General features: G+C 38.0%; 1 protein-coding gene across 3 annotated transcripts in view; it reads right to left on the minus strand.

The window, feature by feature from the left end:
- DDAH1 (dimethylarginine dimethylaminohydrolase 1) overlaps positions 1–21,322 on the minus strand; it is a 131,076-nt gene that overhangs the window by 10,614 nt on the left and 99,140 nt on the right. For all 3 annotated transcript variants that reach the window (XM_069480169.1, XM_069480171.1, XM_069480170.1), the window contains exons 3-4: positions 14,690–14,763; positions 13,746–13,865 (exon numbers count right to left, since the gene is read on the minus strand). In XM_069480169.1, coding sequence (XP_069336270.1) covers positions 13,746–13,865; positions 14,690–14,763 — 194 coding nt within the window. The remainder of the gene's footprint in view (positions 1–13,745; positions 13,866–14,689; positions 14,764–21,322) is intronic.

Consider the following 21,322-nt stretch of genomic DNA (forward strand, 5'->3'; position numbering starts at 1 on the left):
TGGGCTTAGTTCTTTGTTCCAACATTTTTTTCCTAAAAAAGCGTGGAGGAGGTGGTATTGCTCCAGACTCTATGTGAAGTGTTCTTTTAACCCTGGGGACTGTACTTCCTGCTTTTCACTGCGCCCCAAGCCAGAACGGAAAGGAGAAAGCCCCTAAACCCTCTACACGTCACTACAAATTCCTCTCCCTGAGAGCAGATTACGCTATATCCTGAGAGGCCCCAGACTAAACTCTGAATAATACACATGAGTTCTACAGGATTTGGAGGGATGATCTGAAAAGTCAAGTTGCTGTTCCAAATGCCTTTTCTGACTTCTGCCAAAGGGATGATTCCACTTTTTGTAAAATAATTACAGTGATTATTGTTGGATTGGATACAGTTGGTGTTTGATTCAATTCAACAATCTTTTACGGAGTGCCTCCTTTGGGCTAGGCATGATGGTGGTGCGAGGTGGGAAAGGGAGGAGATGCAAAGGTAATTTAGTCGCAGGCTCTGCCTTCAGGAGATGAAGACCTATGATATAAGGCAGGAGAAGTATGTGAAGGGTACGCTAGCAGTAAAAAGAAAGTTAACCTCACTTTTATCATAGGCACCTACTTAATGAAGAAGGCATGTAGCCATAGAGAGAAAACGGCTCTGAGAATCATCTTGGCTACGTTGTCATGGTCTGTTGCACAGCTGCTCGTTTGGAGGAATTGGCCTTGCTCTCCAGAGTGGAGCTGTCACAAAACAGAGTGGGAACTGTCTGGCTTTCAGCCCAAGAGAATCCGCATGGCTAGTTGCATTAACAACCAGGCATTTCCTGCAGTTCCCAACATTTCTGGGAATTTTCTCATCCAAAGATCTGAAAAGCAGAACCATTCTCCTGCTTCTTACTCATTCTTTCTTTGTATTACAGCAATTATGTTAAAAAAAATCCAACAATCCTGGGCTATGTTGTTTCACAGAACAATTTAGGACTTATTGGTCAAATACTGAAGCAAGGATGTATATAAGGTAGTTAGAGATGTTAAGGAAATATTTAAAGTACATTTTTGAGTCACTCATAATTGATCTTCCTATGATATATACATTTGTTCTCATCTCAACATATCAAAACTAAACCAAAGTTAAAAGCAACTGATTATAGAATCTATTGAAATATACAGTATATGATACACAAGCACACTTGTCATTGCTACTGGGTATCTAAAATCATTCATTCATTTATCCATCCATCAAGAGTTTACTGAGAGCTTGACAATATATCAGACATCAGGCCCTGGCAATCCTGTTATGGCTGAGCCAATATGGCTGTGGAGAACATTCTAGAACTGATGTCATATTTTCATGTTTTATAGTCTGTCCACAGATTAGTTCAAAATGAACACAGCCTGAGAAGGGCTTCAAGGTGGCAGACTAGAGGTATCAGGCACCTGCCTCCTCAACAGAGAAGAACCAAAATAGCAAGTAGATAATCACACTTTGAATAGAACTTCTAAGAGAGAATGCTGGAATTCAGCAGAAAAGTGGCCTCAAGGGATCCTCCTGCCTTAGCCTCCTAAAGTGCTAGGATTATAGGCATGAGCCACTGCACCCAGCCTGAACTGCATAATAGTTTTTGAATCCTGGAAAAATATTTCCTTATTTTTCCCTCAATGTAATGTGGCTACAAACAGCACACTTTTTTTGTTATGAAAAAAGATTCCATTTTATTAACTAAAACATGATAATTATAATACATGCTGAATAAATAGAAGCAAAATGTAATGTCAGCAGTTAAATGTGACTCCTATTCAAGACATGCTATTCTGGTTCTTCTGTCTGCAATTTCAAGAATTTTTGGTTTTTTTTGGTGAATCTTTGCTACACAGCAGCTATCACCATTCAAATGGCAAAAGTGACCACCATTTCCCCTGTATTATTTCCATCACATAATTAGTCCATGGTAACATATTACTCTCCTTCCATAAAAATTCCCGTCTCCTAAGACAATATATTTGTAAGTTTAACTTGCATTATTAAAATTTTTTCTATAGCTTATGTCTAGAAAATCAATAAAATGATACATCAAATCTGTAGTATTTGCTGATGCCAGTGGTGTAAACACTCCCACCATGGCCAGTTTGGAACTACCACCGTGACATCACTGAATGTGGAACTGGGAAGAGACGTGCAGTGGCACACTGATATAGAATACGACCACCATACAGGCACCACAGATGCAAATAACCTCAAGAGCACAGCTAATGGTACAACACAGTAATGTTAATTAAGAAGTGATGAGTTTTAAATATTTATTACCTTAGTTTTTAATATAATTTAATTGTAAGTATACATGATTTAATTTTTAATAATGGCAATTTAACAAATAGCTTGCAAAATTCCTGAAAATTTAATCGTTAGCTCTTGTAAGCTGGTAGGAACTGGCTACAGCATAACTGTCCTATTCTTGAGACTTCGTAGTTTGACGAGCCTTGGTTCTTGGACTTCATTGTGAGTTGGTCTGTCAAAGAGAGTTACTCTAAGCTGCTCTCCACCCTGTTTGTCAATACCATAGGTAACTTTAGCTTTAAAGTTTGGCTCATGTAACTTTTGCTTCCTCATGGGCAGTCTTTAGATTAACCTTCAATGAGCTTATAAAATGCCCTGATGGCATAAGATATAAATACTTGGAAGGCAGGATGGCAAATTGGATTTGCTAAATAGGAGCTTACATTCACTGAGGCTCTCAACCATACAAGAAAAGATGATTGGGTTTTTCTTTTTACACTGACTGATTGGAAGCTTAAAGTCCAATTGTTCTATGGCTAAAAAATGAAATGAGAATTCATGGTGTGCATTCTCCCACTCAGCTCCAATTTAAATCCTTACTCTTGTTCCTCCTTTTATCTCATCTTTCCCTTCTATTTCTAGTTATGTTATTTTACTATACTTTATGAATCTTTATAAGCTGCTTTTATGAAATGAGGTGAGGTACAATTATATGATTTCAAACTTTCTTCTAAAAACATGTTTTTTAGTTATTAAACTGTTACAAAACACAAGTTTCTTATAAAAGATTCAAATGTGAAAAGTTAAAGTTCTATTGGACTTAACAGCATACTCTTGTCAAAACTCATTGAATTATACATTTAAAATTGTGAATTTTATTGTATGGAAATTAAATCTCAATGGAATTAACTTAAAAAAAGTTAAAGTTCTCTTTCCTCCCCACTCTACCCATCTTTCAGCATTTCAACAACTCTTAAAGCCCTCCTAAAGTCTCTGCTGTGCAATTTCCTTTATAGGACACACTCACACAGAGTTTAGCCTTCAGTGAAGAGCAAAGAAGAGCTGCTGTTGGGCCCTTGTGCCACATCCTCCTGTGCAGTCAATACTGGTCACTGAATCTCCAACTGTAATCAGCTTTGGTTGCTCTCCAGAAACCCTCCTCAAATTCCCCCTAACAAGCTTCAGAGATGGGACCAGACACAGTTCTTACTCAGACAGAGATAAGGGTTTCCTTCCCTCTGCCACTATTCTTACATAGGGAATTTAGCATCATGTTTGTTGCTAAATTCAGAGCTCGGAAAGAAGGCAGACTTTTCTAATCAAGTCTGAGGGACTATGTGCCTGGTGAGAATTAGAGAAATAAGAACTCACTACAGATACACTGTATTTTAAGACATATATGTTATAACACAGAGAAAGGCACTGTATGGAAAACATAAGTACCTTTCATTCTGTAAGCATTTCTTCCTAAAAAGACACAGCATGTTAGAGAAAAGTTAGCGCTTCATAAGCATTTGTATTTCAATACTCTAGGAGTGTTACGCTGGTTTTCCTTTACATGAGAGCTATTTCTCTAAAGTGCCAGTTATTTTACTCAATATGATATTATTCTGAATGATTTTAGGTAGTATCTTCTGTTCAAGGACATAGCAATTTGCTTTAGGAATGCATTTTCTCTCCCTACCCTCAAATGCTAATGAAGGAACAACTCCAGACGGGGCCAGTGTTTCTCACAGTGTGGTTCGTGGATTACCTGCATCAGTGGTTCCTGGTTCCATCCCAGTCTTCTCGAATCAGAATTTCTCATGGTGAACCCCAGGAATGGGATGTGCATTTTAAATGTGTACTCTACGGGAATCTTGGGTACACTAAAGTTTGAGAACCACTAACTTGGACTATTTAAATTAATATGATCTTCATGCCTAAAAGGTATTTTTACTGCTATTGAGAATACAACTGCTAATAGCTGATCTATATTCAGTTCTCATCATTTGCCAGAGTGTGGATAAAAAAGAAATGAATGATTAGAAACACACACACAAAATATAATAGATTTAGCACCTTTCATTTAGCTTCTAATTGTTTTTGTATTTTTTTGGAACGCAGTAACTATAAGTCACCTTCAGGTATTCAGTCACAGCTTTGAACTTGGTTTCACTTCAGAAAGAGATAAAAGGGATTGGCTGCTGTACCCTGTCTCCAAAGCTACCTTTTACATTTATAGACAGATGAGTTATACAGGGACCCAGCAGCAGCAACAGAAACATCCAATGAACATAACTGAAAAATGGGACTTAGAAATATTCTTAAAGATTATTGGACTAATATATTTTGGAAGGTGAAAACAAGGAAAAATAATAAGTGATTATTAAGAGCAGGGCAATGTTAGTGGGATGATTTTGCAGGAGGGTGGTAGCAAACTCACTTTCAATTTGTTTCTCTTCCATGTCACTATTTTTAAGAATGGTCCAAATCCTAGCATTGTGTCGGGTAGTGGGGAAGTTTTCCCCAGAGGCTGGAGAAAAATTCACGGTCAAAATGTCACTTCTAATTTCGTGTCTATGTTTTACCCTATGCTTTATTAACCTTCAGCCAAGCAATAGGATATTCATCAACACCTACGGCATTTAATACATGTGATTTCCACAGAGAAACAGTAACCCAAAACTCAACCACCTTCCTTCCAGCTCAACTGACACATTTGCTAATCCCGTCAACACCAAAGGTACTCATGTTGGCATGGCCAAGAGTATCAAGTAGGTCATGCTGTGATGTGCAATTTCAGCCCATGAAACAGAAATCATCCTGGATTTTTTTTTTAATCTTTTGCCAAAATCAATTCAGCCAAGAAACAACCTGGCACTGCTAGAGACGGGGGACATGCAAATATTGTTGAAGTGTTTTTTGGTGGGCCTTGAGAGTGAGTACAGATAAAAACAAGTGGAAAAGGATAAAGGACAGAGACTCCAAATTTGAATGCGCACTGATTCCACTGCTGCCAATGGAAACTGCAATGGAAGCCAACCCCGTTAGTGTCTTACAGGCTTAGACATCGGACGCCTACCAGAGCTGCTGTCAGTTGGACATGTCTGAGTAGCACTCAGTTCCCAAAATGTGAATTGAGGTCATTGAAATCCACCAACATACTTTTGTCCAATGGTTTTTCCTTTGTAGAAGATGGGGAGAACTCAGTTTGTGGGGTCAGGAAGAGTATGAACTCTCTTCCAAAAATTCTACCAAGGGTACTGCATTCTGGTAGTTATTTCTTAAGTCATTTTGTTTATCTGTGTCCCCCAGGGCCTACTGTAGTGCCTGGCACAGAACAGGAGTTCTGTAATTATCTGTCAAAGCGTGGATCTGATTTCTTTTTCTCCCTTTAAGATCAATCACAATATTCTGTTACTTCTCTAAACGGGCCTTACTTTCTGCACTGCCATTTCCACCTTCCTGGCTACTTTCCTAGCCCAGATCCTTCTCTCATTTATTCATGGGCTTTGTGATGGCATCTAACTTGTTTTCGAGTAATCTTTATTCTTGCTAAATCATTATAGGCACAGTGCCAGACAGCTCTTTCTGAAAGAACACCTTCAGATTTTACGCCTCTGCTAAAAAATTTTGTGTGTCCCACCCCAACAGCCCGCAGATAAGAAAACCCCTTCTTTCCCTGCACACAGCCCCCACCCAGCCATTGTCTATTATAGAATAGATATCCCCCCAGGTTGTCCTTTGTGCCAGCTTATGGCTCATGTTTGTTCAGGTCCACTCAGACTTGGACTCCTGCCTCTGGTGACCACTCCCTCCTCAGAACTCCTACCACTTTTACTAGGACGCTGAGCCATTTAATAGGCACTTAGCTTGTGCTGCACTGTGACCATACTAATCTTTTAATATTCTCTCCTGTTTTTCCAGCTAAATCGGAGCAGCCTTGAGGACAGAGATTATTTCTCACCCATCTCTGTATCCCTGTGCTTGGGCTAGTATCTTTCATATAGCTGCTGCTCAGTAAATCTTATTGCTGTATGGTGCTCAGGAAACACAAACTTCAAGTTCAATTGTGATCTCTTTTTAACTGCAGTTTTAAAAGTCTTTTTGAAGAAAACACAATAATAAGAAGTTATGGCAACCTTAGCTTCTCCCCCCCATCAGATTTTTATGTATTAATCAGAAAATCATGTCATTCGTTAGATATCCAACTTAATAATTATATATGTAATTGAAGCTTCCTCTGAGAAAACGGAATGAGGTTGGAGTCTTCTGTGGTTTGCTCCTTTAAACAGGCATAGAAATGTTGCTAAGCACAAACAGATACAAAGATGTTCCATTACTTGCAGGCATTGAAAGGACAATATCAGAGCAGTCGAGAGTCTACAGTGAACCCCCTTTGAAATAATCCTTATTGCTAGTGCTTTATAATTATACCGTTGCTACTTTTTACCAAGTAGTTGCTCCCCCCTTTGTTTCAGACATGGTCCTTCACCTTGGCTTGCTGTCATGAAATTTCTAATGGGAGGAAATAACACTCTGATTTCACAGTGAAGTGGATTCAACTTTGTTCTTTCAAGAAGACTGAGTACAAGAGACAGGGGTCACACAGGGATAGCTGGAGGCAGAGCCAGAATGACAATCCATGAATTGGATTCTAAGTTCTCTTCTTTGCCCTCATAGCCATTTTGGCCCCACAGACAGCTATGCTTCTTTAGTAGAATCAACATATGATTATTTTTAAAAGTAAGTACTCTAATATTAGTAATGATGTCAAATTTAATTTTTTTTTTTCTTTAAGGCACAAATCTTTACACATCAAGATCAGGTCCTCTTGTTAGGTTTTTCTCTGTGTGTGTTGGGGGAGGAAGTATGGAACTATGAGTCAAATGCAAGTTTCCTATTCTCAGAAGATAATTGCATTAGTGATTTTTGGTAACTTGAATATTTTAATGAGGAATTTAGACATGCCAAATGGATTGAATGATGGCATTCGAATTATGAACCAGTTAGGTATTATATTTCAAGTTTATATTATATAATGTTGAATTCTAGGCAGCAGAAAGATAAGGAGCTTCTAGCTTTCTGTGGCTTTAACTTGGACATTTTCTTTACTTTTACTGCTACTCTAATTGGAATATGTTATTCTGCACCTGTATTACATAGGGGTTGACTTCTTCAGGTGCGTATTATTCAGGATTCTAAGCTAGGTGTTTTTGGAAGTGGCAAGTATCCTTGAAGGCAGTGGCTCTCAACTTGGCCTGGGCATCAGAATCATCTGCAGAGCTTTTCAAAAATGCAGATGCCTATGTTAGATACCAGACCTAGAACACCAGAATTTTCTGAGGTAAGCCCAGGATGGTGTGTTTTCAGGAAGCTCCTTAGATTATTTTAAACCACACCTCTCACTAGGAACCACTCATTTAAGGTCATTTATGGACTTTTCCTTTCATATATAAGAGTCTTGGGTTGAAAGGCCCCTTAAAAGGCCATGTGTCCAACCTCTGGACAGATGCTTGAATTACCTCTACAATATCCCTTAGAGTCAGTTGCATAATTTTTGATATTCTATTGTATAATGGACAGAATGAATAGTATTATACTTTAAATATAATTTCTTCCTTTCTTTCCTTTGATATTTTCTTGAAAGCCCAAAAGAAAAAAAAAAAAAGCACATTATTCTCTTTCTCCTACTTGGCCAATTTTGCCTTCTTTCTGCTTTAGGACTAGTGCTAAAATTCAGCATGACTGTTTTGGTCTCACAGCTTCAAATTATTTATTGCCTCATTATGCCAAAGCATTTTATTTTGGCCACCCTAGCCTTGTTGGCATACAGCTCTGGGAATATTGTCAGATAAGGCAATTGCTGCCAGGAAAAGGAGCATAAACAGTTGTTACAAATTCAGAAGCTATTTGGTTTTGTGTTTTAATTTCTTAATATAGGCATGGTAGATTTAAAAAAAAATCATTGTTTTGTGGATCTGGTGAATACAACTGAAACGGACAACCAGATAATAAGACTAAATTAAACCTACAATGGGAATTGTCAATATGCTTTTCATAGGAAAGATCCAAAGTGGAAAATCTTGGGGCTACACACTATAATTCCTCGTGACAACAACTAAAAATGCAAAGTCTTTATTTTCCATTTCAATCACCCTGTTGATACTCGCTGGTTTTCATTCAGTCTTTTGGGTTTTGCTACTGCTGTTCTAATTGTCATTAAAGGAAATTCCAGGCAATAAAAAACATACAAAATCCAAACACATTAAGGGTTTTTCCATGTTCATTTTTTATATGGCCCTCTATAAAATAACATGGACATTTTTGGACATAAACATCAATGCTGAAGCTGAGTCAAAACAAGAGGAAATACTGTCTGAGTGATTTCTATTATGTAGTTAGTCATTCAAAAGAAAAACAGGCTGTGTGCTACGCAATTTAAATGAGCTATGAAGCAGCTCTAGCCCTCATTCAAGGAATCTTACAAATTCAGTTAGCGATTTCAGGAAGTAGACAAGAAATCTAAAAGACATTTCCATTGAGATGCATTGTGGGCATTTTAATTTAAAATTACAAGTCCATTGGAATTCCATCTACTGTACTGTATTTCAGCTCCATTTACATGACAAAGACACCAAAAAATGGAGTGGTGATCTCATAATTCTTTTCTTACCATGTCCTTTCATTAATAGTATTTTTATTAAAAGTATTTTTAGATAATTTACTGTGATACAGTAAGAACAGAATTATTAATTTAAAAGGCCACTAAACAAAACTGTAGATATACCCCATAAATATATACAAATATGATGTCTCAAAAAATTAAAAACAAAACAAAACAAAAACAAAGAAATTGGTCTCTGGCGGGCGGTTGGTAAGGTGAGAAAGCTCCTCCTGCAGCCCAGCCAGCAGATGGCACAACCCCCTGCTGGTCACTGTCGTGGTCCCTCCTAGGTGGGGCCGCAGGTTCTTCCTCTGATTAGTTTCAGGCAAGTTTCAGCTGAAGGTTACCACCTCCCCCTTCCTCCTTCCCTTCCTTTCTTCCTTCTTCCCAGCCCACTTCACCTTTCCTTCTTTCCCCCCCTGCCCCCCAGTTGACTGGAAGACTGAATGCTACCAAGGAGACTGAGTTAAAAATCATTACTGAGAATTACTGAGAGTCCCTCTTGAGGGCAGCTATTACAATCTGTCCTCCTGTGACAGATAGCATGTAATTAATCCAGGTTGTTGGAAAGGAAGGCAACTTGGGAATGGATCTAGAAAAACAGCGAGGTAAGATACGGTACAAATTTACTCCTTATGAAGTCGAGGGTAAAGCAGGGTTTGGGAGTTAGACACATCTAGCTATTAGAGAATTATTTCTGTAAGTCAATCATAGCCCACGTCCAATACTGTAATATATGTATTTTTCCCAAACTTTAAAAAATTAAAGTATAACATACAAAGTGGCTCTCTGGACCATGACTCTTTCCCTCCTTCTTAAAATAATCACTATTCTGACTGCTAATAGTACAGAGTAGTTTTGCGTCTTGTTTAACTTTATACCAATGAAAGAACAGAATATGTATTCTTTGGAGGTTGGCTTCTTTGGCTCAAATTATGTTTGTGAGTAGCAGTTCCAGCTGTGGAGCAAGTGGAGTTCTCATCTTTGAGAAGGGAAACATTCCTTCTGGAAGAGTACAAGTAGGTCTAATGCCTGTGCATGAATTAAGTTATCTTACATTATTTTCCTTTGTAGGTAGAGGGGCAGGATGAGAGTGGTAGCTGTCCAGGGGCATGAAAGGAATGATGGAATGTGTTGGAGAAAACTATAGAAAGTGCAGGTTGCTCTAAAGACTGATTTTGGTTAAATAATAGTATTTCTAGGATCAGACTTGGTGTTAAATATCATTAGGAATTTGTTCAAATCAACCTAACCTCCAGTACATTGGCCATATCGATGGTTAAATGAAGTAATAATATGTATTCCTTTCTTCCTTCCCTAGGTTGGCACCCTAATCACCCTGTGTTCTGGGCTTTTTAGCAGAGAGTTTATAAAATCTTCCTAGATGGATGATTTCATTTAAATATACAATGCACACACTATTAAATCTACTATAACCTAGACAGGTATGATGATGATCTCCATAAGAACTCATTTCATTAACCAAGAATAGATTGCAACCCATCACAAAGTGTTTCAAATGCAATAAAACTATCCAGAAACCCTTTGGCTGTCAGCTTTACATGAATATGTAAGAAGTAGTTTTTAGACTCTGAAGGACTCAAGTACTGAGAGCAGTGACAGATGTGGGAAGCATTCAAGCTTTCCGTGTGTGGCACAGGAAGGCACAAATCACCTTTGTTTAAATAATAAATATGCCCTTTAAAGAGATGCCAGGGACTTCTGTACAGAGGCAAGAACTCAGACATCAAAGTTTGCAAGGGAAAAAATAGATGCCTGTGACCAAATTCACACCTCTCATGAGACTGTTCAGATCCTGGATATCAGCAAAAAATGAGAAGAGGGGAAATAGTTGGAGGGAGAGGGGAGGAGGAAAAGAACCTCAGCTAGAACCAATCCACAGTAAATTAATTAGGAAATGTTTTCCAATCGAAAAAGAATGGGTATAAATGGGGTGGGCAATTGGGGTAAGGGTTCTGGAACCATGACATCCTACTTGAAATGCTTACTTCATCAGATCTCAGTATTTTCACCTGTAAGTGGGAAAAATCAAACCAATAATACTTTTATTACTTGTAAATTATGTATCTGTCTCTATCCATCTATCTGTCTTCCTGCCTATCTATAATAACATAGAATATTTATATCTCCACATCAGTTATAGACCTTACCCATTATCAATTTTATTGATGGTTCTATTAATAATACAGGAGCCAAACTATGCTCAAATAAATAAGCAGCTCAATTCAGCTAAATTTGAGTTTCGCCAACCTACCTATTTCCAACCTGAGATCTCAGGGAGCTCTCATCATTCTCCGGTTCAGTCTGTCCTCCTGCTTCCAGTACAAGGTAAGAGGACTTTTTTGATGCTAGGAACATGGCAGGTGGGCATTTACCAACTCCACAGGCCCATGGTTAGGCAGTACATTTGCTGATGGAAAATATGATCTCCAAAGAATGCTTTTCTAGCTGGTGAGGATTATTTATAGCTTCTGACACAGAAGGTTTCAAGAAGAGAACGAACATCATTATTGACACTAACTCAAATGAACTTCACAGGAAGGACTATAAAGTCCTCATAGGATGCCCTGAAGAGATGCGGTCCTAGAGAACTTGACAATGGGAGGGAAAGGGATGAATGGAGAAATGGTGGTGAGTTGCCAAGGCATGCAATAGATTTGGGGCTTAGGTTTCTTTTTCTAGGGCATCAGTGTTCTCTTTTTCTGACTGCAGGGTCTTCCCCCTCCATTTTTTTTTTCTGCCAAAGGAGTGTTGGTCCAACATTTCTAAAGCAATGCAGAGCCTTCTGCTCAAAGACCCGTGGGCACGCAGACTCCAGCTTCAAGGCGATAATCTTATCTTCCTCACTTTTAAGTTCCTTTCTCTTCAGACCTCCCCTGCATCCAACGGTGCTTCCAGAAGCCCACATGGAAATTGTTTATTAGTGGGGCTGGTTTGCTCACATCTCATAAATGTACTTTGCTCAGTCTGTGCTTATGCTGAGTCCTCACCCGAGAATTCTTTCTCACTGAATCCCACCCTACCAAATGCCCCCCATCCTTCAAGACCCACATCTAGCCCCATTTCTTTCCACAGAGCTTTCTCTTATTACCTAGCCCTCAGGGAGCTCACACCTCTTCTCTGAATCGTGAAGAGCAGTTAGGCCTATTTCATACAACAGTGCTAATTAACCATATTGTATTACCTCTTATTTTGTTATATGTTATTATAGTTTCTCTAGACTATTTTTTTTGAGTTGGGGACCTATTGAAGTAGGGACTAAGCTATTTGAGTCAGGTATTTAATCTATGCAGAATGGCGGAGAGGCTACTTTTTCTAGTTTGTCTGCCCAGAAGGGGGTTCTTTCTGCGAATATACACAAAGGTGTGGTATAAGCCAACTTAAGCCCTCTTCTTCCCTTGTAATCGATTTCAGACATGTGCAGACCAACCTACCTGCTATGGATAGTTACCACAGTTAGTCCTTAAGGAGCAAAATTATCTTCCTAGACCCCCTGAGTGACACCATTCATCAAATGCTTTCTTTCAAGATGCCATCTTTTTTATATGCAAAAAGTTGACACAGACTTCCAGATGAAGCAGAACAAAAGACATTCTCTAACCATCATCATACAAATCACATTCTGAGAGATTGTTCAGCAACAATTAATAAACGCCCTAGAAATACAATCAAAGATAGGGTTTGGGAAAAGGGGGAAGAAAGTCCAGGTGAGCTAGCTGAAGGAGTTGCGGCCAATGTGGAGGGGAAGTTCAGCTCAATGATTGCTTCCAGACAAATCTCACCAAGTTTAGCACCATAAAAACCTGAAAGGGCATACAAATTCGCTGTATGCCATGGGGTACACAGATGTGCTCTCTTTGCCTAAGAGGAGTTTCTGGTTTGGGTCCTTTAATAAGTCATGTATGTTGATGTGCAAGACCAGCTGGGAGGAAGGGGCTGCAGTCCCCGTCCACTGTATAGTATTAGCCTGTGACCTGGGCGAGTCACTTGATCTCTTTTCTCATCTGCAAAATGGAGATAATACCTCCTCCCTCGTTCATTGATTCATCCCTTCACCAGATATGTGTTAAGGGCCCACTATGGGCCACGCACCAAGGAGCGTGACAGTGAGCAAAACAGACATGGTCTTTGCCCTTAGAGGGAGTTCAGATCACCTCATAGCATTGAAGTTACAGAGAAGAAAAGTGTCTTTGAACTGGGAAGCACAATAAGAACGGAAAATCTTCTTCATTACCAACAACTTCTACTCACGATCTAGCTGTGTAACCCTGGGCGAATCTAATTTTTCTGGGTGTTCCTATTCTCATCTATAAAATGAGGAAATTTCCTGTCATAAAATTTAATTATTCCAAATGCACAAGAAGAAGTTAAGCTTTCTAGGTACTTCTGAATCATGGCTTTCTGAAAGATTATGAAATAGTCCAGACACACCAAAAGGGTAGGAATAATACAACAAACCCTGCGTACCAACTCCCCAACTGGAGAGAAAACATTACAAGGAGCTCTAACTGGTGGCCTGCCCTCTTTTCCCCAGAGGGAATGACTGTGATGAGTTTGGTGTTCATTATTACGAATCATGGCCTTTCAGGAAACCTGGTGTGTGACAAAAATGGTTCCCCAATGAAGAGTTCTTTCTACACTAAGGTGTTTCTGGTTCCTGATGAATGCCAAGTCACAACAGTGCACATCACAGAAGCTCAAGTACCAGGCTGTTCTCTCCCTGCCAACCTTGCTTGCTGCTCACCCAGCAGACAGAATTAGAAAAACCCTGTGGCAGGCACTGCCTGCTGCATTTAGAAGGAGCACAGTTTTGTAGTTACCTTGAGGGCCTTCTGTGCAGGTTCACTAGACCCAATTGCAATGAGGTTAGGCCCAGCCATGCTGCAGAAACTCTTCAAATGCAAAGTATCGGTCACCGGGACTGTGGAGACTGCATAGTCCTATGGAGACAACAGAAAAACAAGCAATTTAGTATTGCAGAGTAATTCTAAAACCGATTAGAAACTTGCCTGAACCACACCTGCTTCTCTGAAAGCTGCCAGGGGCCCTGAATATATGGAAGAAAAACTGGGACTCACAGGTTTGGGTATTGCCAGTTAAACGAAGACTGCATCTAAGAAGAAAGTGCAGAGCCTCCTTCCAGATGTGTGACTAAGGCAACATCTTTGCTGGCTCTTTGATTTATGGAGTGGGCTACTCTGGGAGGGTGTGTTTGAATATCCTGTGCAAACTGTGGCTCAGCTGGAGCCTCACATCCTCATGGGGAACAGAGCTTCCTGGGAGTTATGTCCTTTCCTAGGCAATCCGGAGATCCAATCTATTAATGATCAATAGAGTAAAGGGACCTCGAGGATGTATGTGGGAAATACCTGGGACAGTTTCCAGTGCAGAGCAGGCACTCAAGTACAGGGGACCCCTGATTCTGATCTGAAAAATCTGTATTTCGTGTCAGAGTCAGTTGGGTCTCCAGATTTTTTTTAAAGCTGTCAATTGTGCCAGGAACATCTGCCTGGTGATTCTATGATTATACATTGGGAGAAAGCAGAAGATGCCCATGCTAACTTAGTTGCTCCTGTGGTAGCCCAATGAAGCTGATTTATTGAGAAATTTGAATTTAACAGCTTCTGGCAAATGAACAAATATTAGGAATTATTTTACAAAGCCAGTGAAATATAAACACCATTACTCATCACATTGATTCAATGGGCTATGAATATTTATTAAGTAATTACTTTGTGCCAGGCATAAATTATCCTTTACCTACCTTAAAAGTATCAGCCAAGATTTCAGCACCTCGTTGATTTGTCCTTTTGGAAAGGCCCACAAAAAATTCTCTGCCTATAATAGATGTCATGGAACATAGTGAGTGGGTGGTACCTGACTGCCCACTATTTCTTTTATCTATCATTAGTGACCTTAAAGCATCACACAGTTCTCTCCTTTCCCAGAGGATAGCTTCACTAAAGAGACCTCTGCCCTCTTTACAAAAAACTGATTTCAAACTACTGCCCTTAAAAATAAACTTTTCCAAATTCATAAAGACAGAAAGTAGAATGGCAGTTTCCAGGACCTAGTGGGAGGGCGAAATGGGGAGTTATTGTTTAATGAACACAAAGTTTCAGTTTAGGAAGATAAAAAAGTTCTGGAGATGCATGATGGTGATGATTGCCCAACGATGTGAATGCAGTTAATGCCTCTGAACTGTACACTTAAAAATAGTAAATTTTATGTTATGTATATTTTACCACAATAATGAATGAACTTTTGTAGCCTGAAGAATCTTAGGGAAAAAAAAAATGAACTCTTTATTTAGGCAATAATAAAATTAAACACATTAATAATCTATAATCAGAAATTAAGTAATAGCAACGACAAGTTAGCAGTACAACAGACTCTTAAATTTTAACATTGTTTTGTTCAATATCACTTTGTTTTAACGTTCATGAGAAAAAAAAAGTCAGTTTCTGCCCAGATCCACTGTCTGTGAGGAGCTTGCCTGTTCTCCCAATGTCTGCATGGGTTTTCTCTGGGTACTGCGGTTTCCTCCATGGCCCAGAGCTGTGCGTGTTAGGTGAACTGGTGTGTCTAAACAGTCCCAGTCTGAGTGAGTGTGGGTGTGTGTGAGAGTGCGCCCTGCAAGGGATGGCGTCCTGGCCAGGGTTGGTGCCTGCCTTGTTCCCTGAGCGGCTGGGATAGGATCCAGTTACCCATGACTGAACTGGAAGAAGCAGGTTAGAAAATGAATGAATGAATCGGATACAAATTATTGTAAAATAAGAATTCATAACGTCTGTGGTTGTTACAGAGATGCACGACAATAAATCATGTGATATGAAAGTGCTCAGCTTTGTGATTGTTTATTTTTGATCTGTGTGGTGGGAGGAGAAGCTCCTCAAAATTTTCGCTTTGCAAACAGTCATTCCTTGACTTAACCCACCACCATTCCAACTGCCATCACTCACTGATTTACCAGAAATTGGGTAAATAATTCCCTTACTTGTTTTTATTCATCTTTCTTAAATGTATGTGTATCTCACATTTATTTCAATGTTTAATATTAGAAGCATTTTTGGGTCTTTATTTAGAAGTTTGGTGATGTTTCATGACCGCAAAGATGAGGTAGGAACTTAACTCTTGTTTATAACAATTAGCCTATGGTAAAATTGGTTTCGTTACATGTCATTTTGCTTAAAGTTGCGGCTTCCAAGAACGTATCAATGGTGTTAAGTGAGAACTTACTGAACTATCTTTTTATTGCCTTAAAGAACAACTAGACATTCTTGATGAGGTCAGATCCCTTTTCTTGTAATGATCATGTGAAGCCTGAAAAAACCGTCTGGGTGAAGCAAGTTTAGATCGACTGGTCTTCAGATTTGAACTCTAAGAGCTCTGTCTTTAAAACTATCCATCATTTATTTCAAATCAAACCATCAAAAGATACCTATCTACAAACTGCAAATGTTTTGGAGGATGGAGCTCTCTTCTTATTTGATTTTTTCTGAAATTCTGCAGTTTTTCTACTTAGAGGCAAAACACTAGATAAAAATGGCCTCTTAGTTATAGGCAAACAATTCTAGTAGATGGGGTTAGGCTATACATAAATGTGGGGATTCTCATCTTCCCTTAATTCCTTGGAAAAGAATTCCACATGAAATGTGGGAAAAAAATATTCAAAGAGAAATCAATATCTTTTTGCCTCAAAACATTATGGTAAACTAGAAGATGAGTAGCCATGTGGAAGGAATTGTTGATAGACTTTACAAATGTTATAACTTTAATTTTCACAATGTCCTTATAAAAGAACATACATCAAATATGTTACGACAAATTCCAAGGGCTTTTGCTGTTAGCAGACACAGAAATCTCTTGTGGCACAAAGACAATTTTTTTTGTTAACGGTATGATTGTGTTGTCCCTTAAGAAAACTCACTACATAAATATCAAAATTTAAGTTAGGGAGAGGCCATTTACTTGACAAAAGTATTACTCACTTAGTTAAAAAAAAGTCAGCTACAATGAAAAACCTCAAGTTTCTTTAATTCTTTCAAGATGAAAATAAATTTATATATCAGATTTATAAAAAAATTTAAGAAAAATATTTAATGCATTAAGCAAGTTTTAACAAATTTGTAGGGCAATATGCATATGATTTCCATTTTAAAAGACTAAAGTGTGATAGGAAAGTACAAAGAAAAGTATGCTGCTTCTCTCTTTAAAGTAAGCTGGCCTTCTTTTTCTGGCAGTATGTTGGATGAGAGCCCCTAAATGACCTTCTTGACGGAAACAACTAAAATGCTGGAATTGACATATTTTAAAAATTGTTCATTTGGGTTTTATATCTCTTATGTCATTTTCTTCTATGCCATTTCACGTTTTGGGTTTTTTTCCCCTCTTCCTACCTCAGTGGTTTATAGGAGAAACCAGGCCATTTGTCCTACTGACTGAATTTGGCTGATTACTTCCTCATATCATTTAACATTTAAATTGTTCCTTTATCCTTTGCATTTTCAATAAACTGGTAGTTTCATGTAGGTGGTTAATTAGATTCTCATTCAATTTTTTGTTTTGATAGGACTACTTCAGAGGGGGGCTGTAGCTTTACTATGTCATATTACGGGGTACATGACTGATTGCCACATTTTTAGTGATAATAGAATGATCAGTAGGTTCTGGTGGCATCAGCCTGATTCCTCCATTATAAAGTTTCCCATCAAGATTTCATGGTTTTAACATCCTTTGGTGGTCATGGCACAGATCTATTATTTTATTAGAGATCTGCATTTACTGGCTGGAATTCTGTAAAGAAAATCTTTCCTCAATAAAGTATTTGGTCAACTTGAAAGGGAATTCATAAAGGAAAGACAGGTTAAATGCTTGAGTCTTTCCTTTTATATGGCAATTATTGGAATGATGAGTTGGTGCTCCAGAAACTTGTAATAATGGTCAATAAGTTTTTTTAAAACATCATTTTCCACTAATGAGCCAATTAAATCATAATAGAAATTAGAAAATATTTAAAGCTAACTGGTAACAAAAATATTCATTCAAAACAAGAAGGATTCTGCTAAAGCAGTACTTGGAGGGAAAGGTATATGGCCTTAAATGCTTACAGTAGAGAAGAAAGTTTCAAAATAAGGAGATAAAATTCCAACTTGAGAAGTAGGAAAAAAAAGAACAGAATAAAATGAAAGAAATTTGAAGGAAGGAAATAAAGATAGAAACAGAAAGAAACATTTAAAAGAGAGTGTTCAACAAAGCTAATAGTTGGTCGTTTAGAAAAATTAATAAAATTGACAAACCTCTGGAAAAAAAAAGAAAGAAGGCACAAATTAACATTACATGAAAAAGGAATATAGCTATAGCTTCTGTGAAGCTTAAACAGATTGTACAAAGATATGAATAACTTTATACCCAACATTTGAAAACTTAGATAAAATAAACTCTTAGAAAATGGAACTCACCAAAACTGAGTCAGGCAAACCTAAATTTTCATATATTAATAATAAAGAAATTCAATCAGTTTAAAATCTTCCCACAAAGAAAGCACCAGTGCCTGTTTATAGGTAAGTTCTATCAAAATTCAAGGAATACACAATTCAAATAGTACTGACTCCAGATAATAGAAAAATAGGAAATATTCCCTAATACATTTTATGAAGCTAACATAAATCTTTTATCAAAACTAGACAAAGATAACAAGAAAGAAAAAACTATAAGCCATGGAAATAATAGTCATAACAAAATAATAGCAAATTAAATCCAATGCTGTATTAAAAAGGGAATAAATCATAATCAAGTTTGTTTTCATCCCAGGGATGCAAGACTGGTCAAATATCAGAACATCAATTAATGTAATTAACTGCATCAACAGATGAAAGAGGAAAATGATATAACCATCTCTTTGAAGCAAATCAGAGTGTCCTGTATCACTTAAATTCATTTTCAGGTGTTTACCTTAGAGAAAATCTTATATATGTTCCCAGGAGATACACACAAGAATGTACATAGCAGCACTGAAGATAACAGAAAACAAAAAAACCCCAAACAAAATACCTCCAAATATACACCAGCAGTAAAATGAATACATACGTTGTGGTGTATTCTTACCAGAGTACCACACAACATTGAAAATGAACTATAGCTACACACATCAACTTAGAGCAAAATCAGAAAAATCACACTAGAGTTCATATAGTCTGACTCTAATAATGTAAAGCTATAACACAAGCAAAACTAAACAACATGCAATTTAGGAATACATATATTGAGGCAACACTCAAAGAAAGACAAAACAATGATTAACACAAAATTGAGGGCAGTGGTTACGTGCAGCTGGGAGGAGGGACAGGTTGGTGGACGACACAGGGGCTTCTACGGTCCTGGCAATGTTCTGTTTCTTAAGCCAGGTGGTGGGCACCCAGGTGTTCATTTTATTCTTGGTCTTTAAACCATACATAAACATTTTATAACTCTTTTTTATTTGCTCTATAGTTCACAAAAATAAATAAATAAAAGTAGAGGTAAGTTGATGTCTATTTAAAAGAAATGGGATTGAAACAATTTTTGCCAGTAGCTGCTCGCCTGACTGACAGATTTCCCAGGAGAGACTGGAGTTGGAAAGCAGCTTTCCTTCTGCCTGTTTCCTGATGTTTCCTGATGCCTTGTTAATGAAGCTGCGAGTTACAGAGGAAAGAGGACATAGCAAGTCCTACAGATTTTGTTTCTTACCTAACTCTTCTCAATCCAAAACCTGAGTGGTAATGGTTGTACCACATTGTGAATATAATTAATGCCACTTGAATTGTATATTTAAAAATGGTTCAAATGGCAAATATTATGTTATATATGTTTAACTGCAATAAAAAAAAAAAAGAATAAAAGTGAGTAAAAAATAGAAGGCAGGACCAGGCATTAGGTGTGAATGAGGTGCCAAGCAGGTAAAGATATCCCGATATCATCTCAGTTTTGAACAAAATAACTATTAAGACATTAACTTAAATATTATATAACAAATTTTAAAAGTCTACAGATAGTATCAAAGGCAAGCCGCAATGCAAAGACTTTAAGCAAAAGAAGATTCCTAGCGTAAGCTGTGCCTTCACTTTGAGGAGATTTTAGGGGGCTCTGTTCAGCTCACCTGTTCAGATAACTAAATGGCTATGAACAAACTTGTTTAAACCATCTTTCAAATGGTATCAGTACCTGCTTACAGTAAGTTATTCATCATATGGGTATGTTCTGGTAAAAAAGATTTGTATTGTAAGTGCGATTGACACATCTAGCTTTTCACAAAAGCCTATTTTCTTAGAGAAACAGGCTGTTGTTCTATGCTGCCAAAAAGAATGAAAGTGCCATCAATGGGAGACACAAAGAATATTCTAAGGGAAACTTACTAGGCAGATTCAAAGAATGCCTGAGTCTGTTGGGCACACCCAGAATTGAGAATGTGGCGTAGGCTTCCTAGACCCCTTGTTCTGTGTTCTTAGGGCTCAGTGGGTATGCAAACCAACCCCCAGAGGCAGGGCCATTGCCTATGACAGTGGCAGCACAGGTTTTGCAGCGCACAACTCCAGGGAATACTATTCACACACCCCCTGATAAGAATGGCACCCCTGGAGCTGGCAACACAGTGGCCCCTCCCATAGGTATAGTACGTGACGCTAAGCAAGGAACCACACAAATGTCACAGGATAAACACCATTCTTCTTCCAGGAACATTAATTACATCCAAATGCAAGTAATACAAAACATTCCTTTTCTATTAAAACAAAGATGGCTACAGCTTGGTTATATGTACACATGGGATTCAATATAAAATTCAGGGCAGCTAAGACATGAGACTTCCAAGAATCTTCATGTTTTCAGTAGGCCACCTGGGGCTACATTCCCAAATCCCTAAGGACCAGCCTTTGCTGTTAGGGCTACGTTGGTGAAACGGGTATTTATTCTCTGACATTTAGGGGAAAATAACCTCTCACTATAAACCAAAATTACTATTGATTATCTTGCACATCAATATAACCAGAATGAATCTGGGGATTCAGATTTTACACATGATTTTACAAAACACTAATCATTTGATCATAAGGAGTTGGAAAGGTTAAATGCTAAAATTACTATTTCTTTAGTAGCTACATTATACATATTATAAAAACTGATTCTGGTTAGATCAATAATAATATTAGCTGTTTATATTTTATTGAGTTCTGCTATTATTCATCTGACATTAAGCCAAGTTAATTTGCATAGAAAATTATTTAAATTTATCTTGCCATCTGGGAAGAAAATTATTTGTAAATGACACTAATCTTTTTTTTTTTTTTTGAGACTGAGTCTCTCTCTGTTGCTCTGGCTAGAGTGCTGTGGTGTCAGCCTAGCTCACAGCAACCTCAAACTC

Source organism: Eulemur rufifrons, chromosome 8 (genome assembly GCF_041146395.1).
Source record: "Eulemur rufifrons isolate Redbay chromosome 8, OSU_ERuf_1, whole genome shotgun sequence".
NCBI lineage: Eukaryota > Metazoa > Chordata > Mammalia > Primates > Lemuridae > Eulemur > Eulemur rufifrons.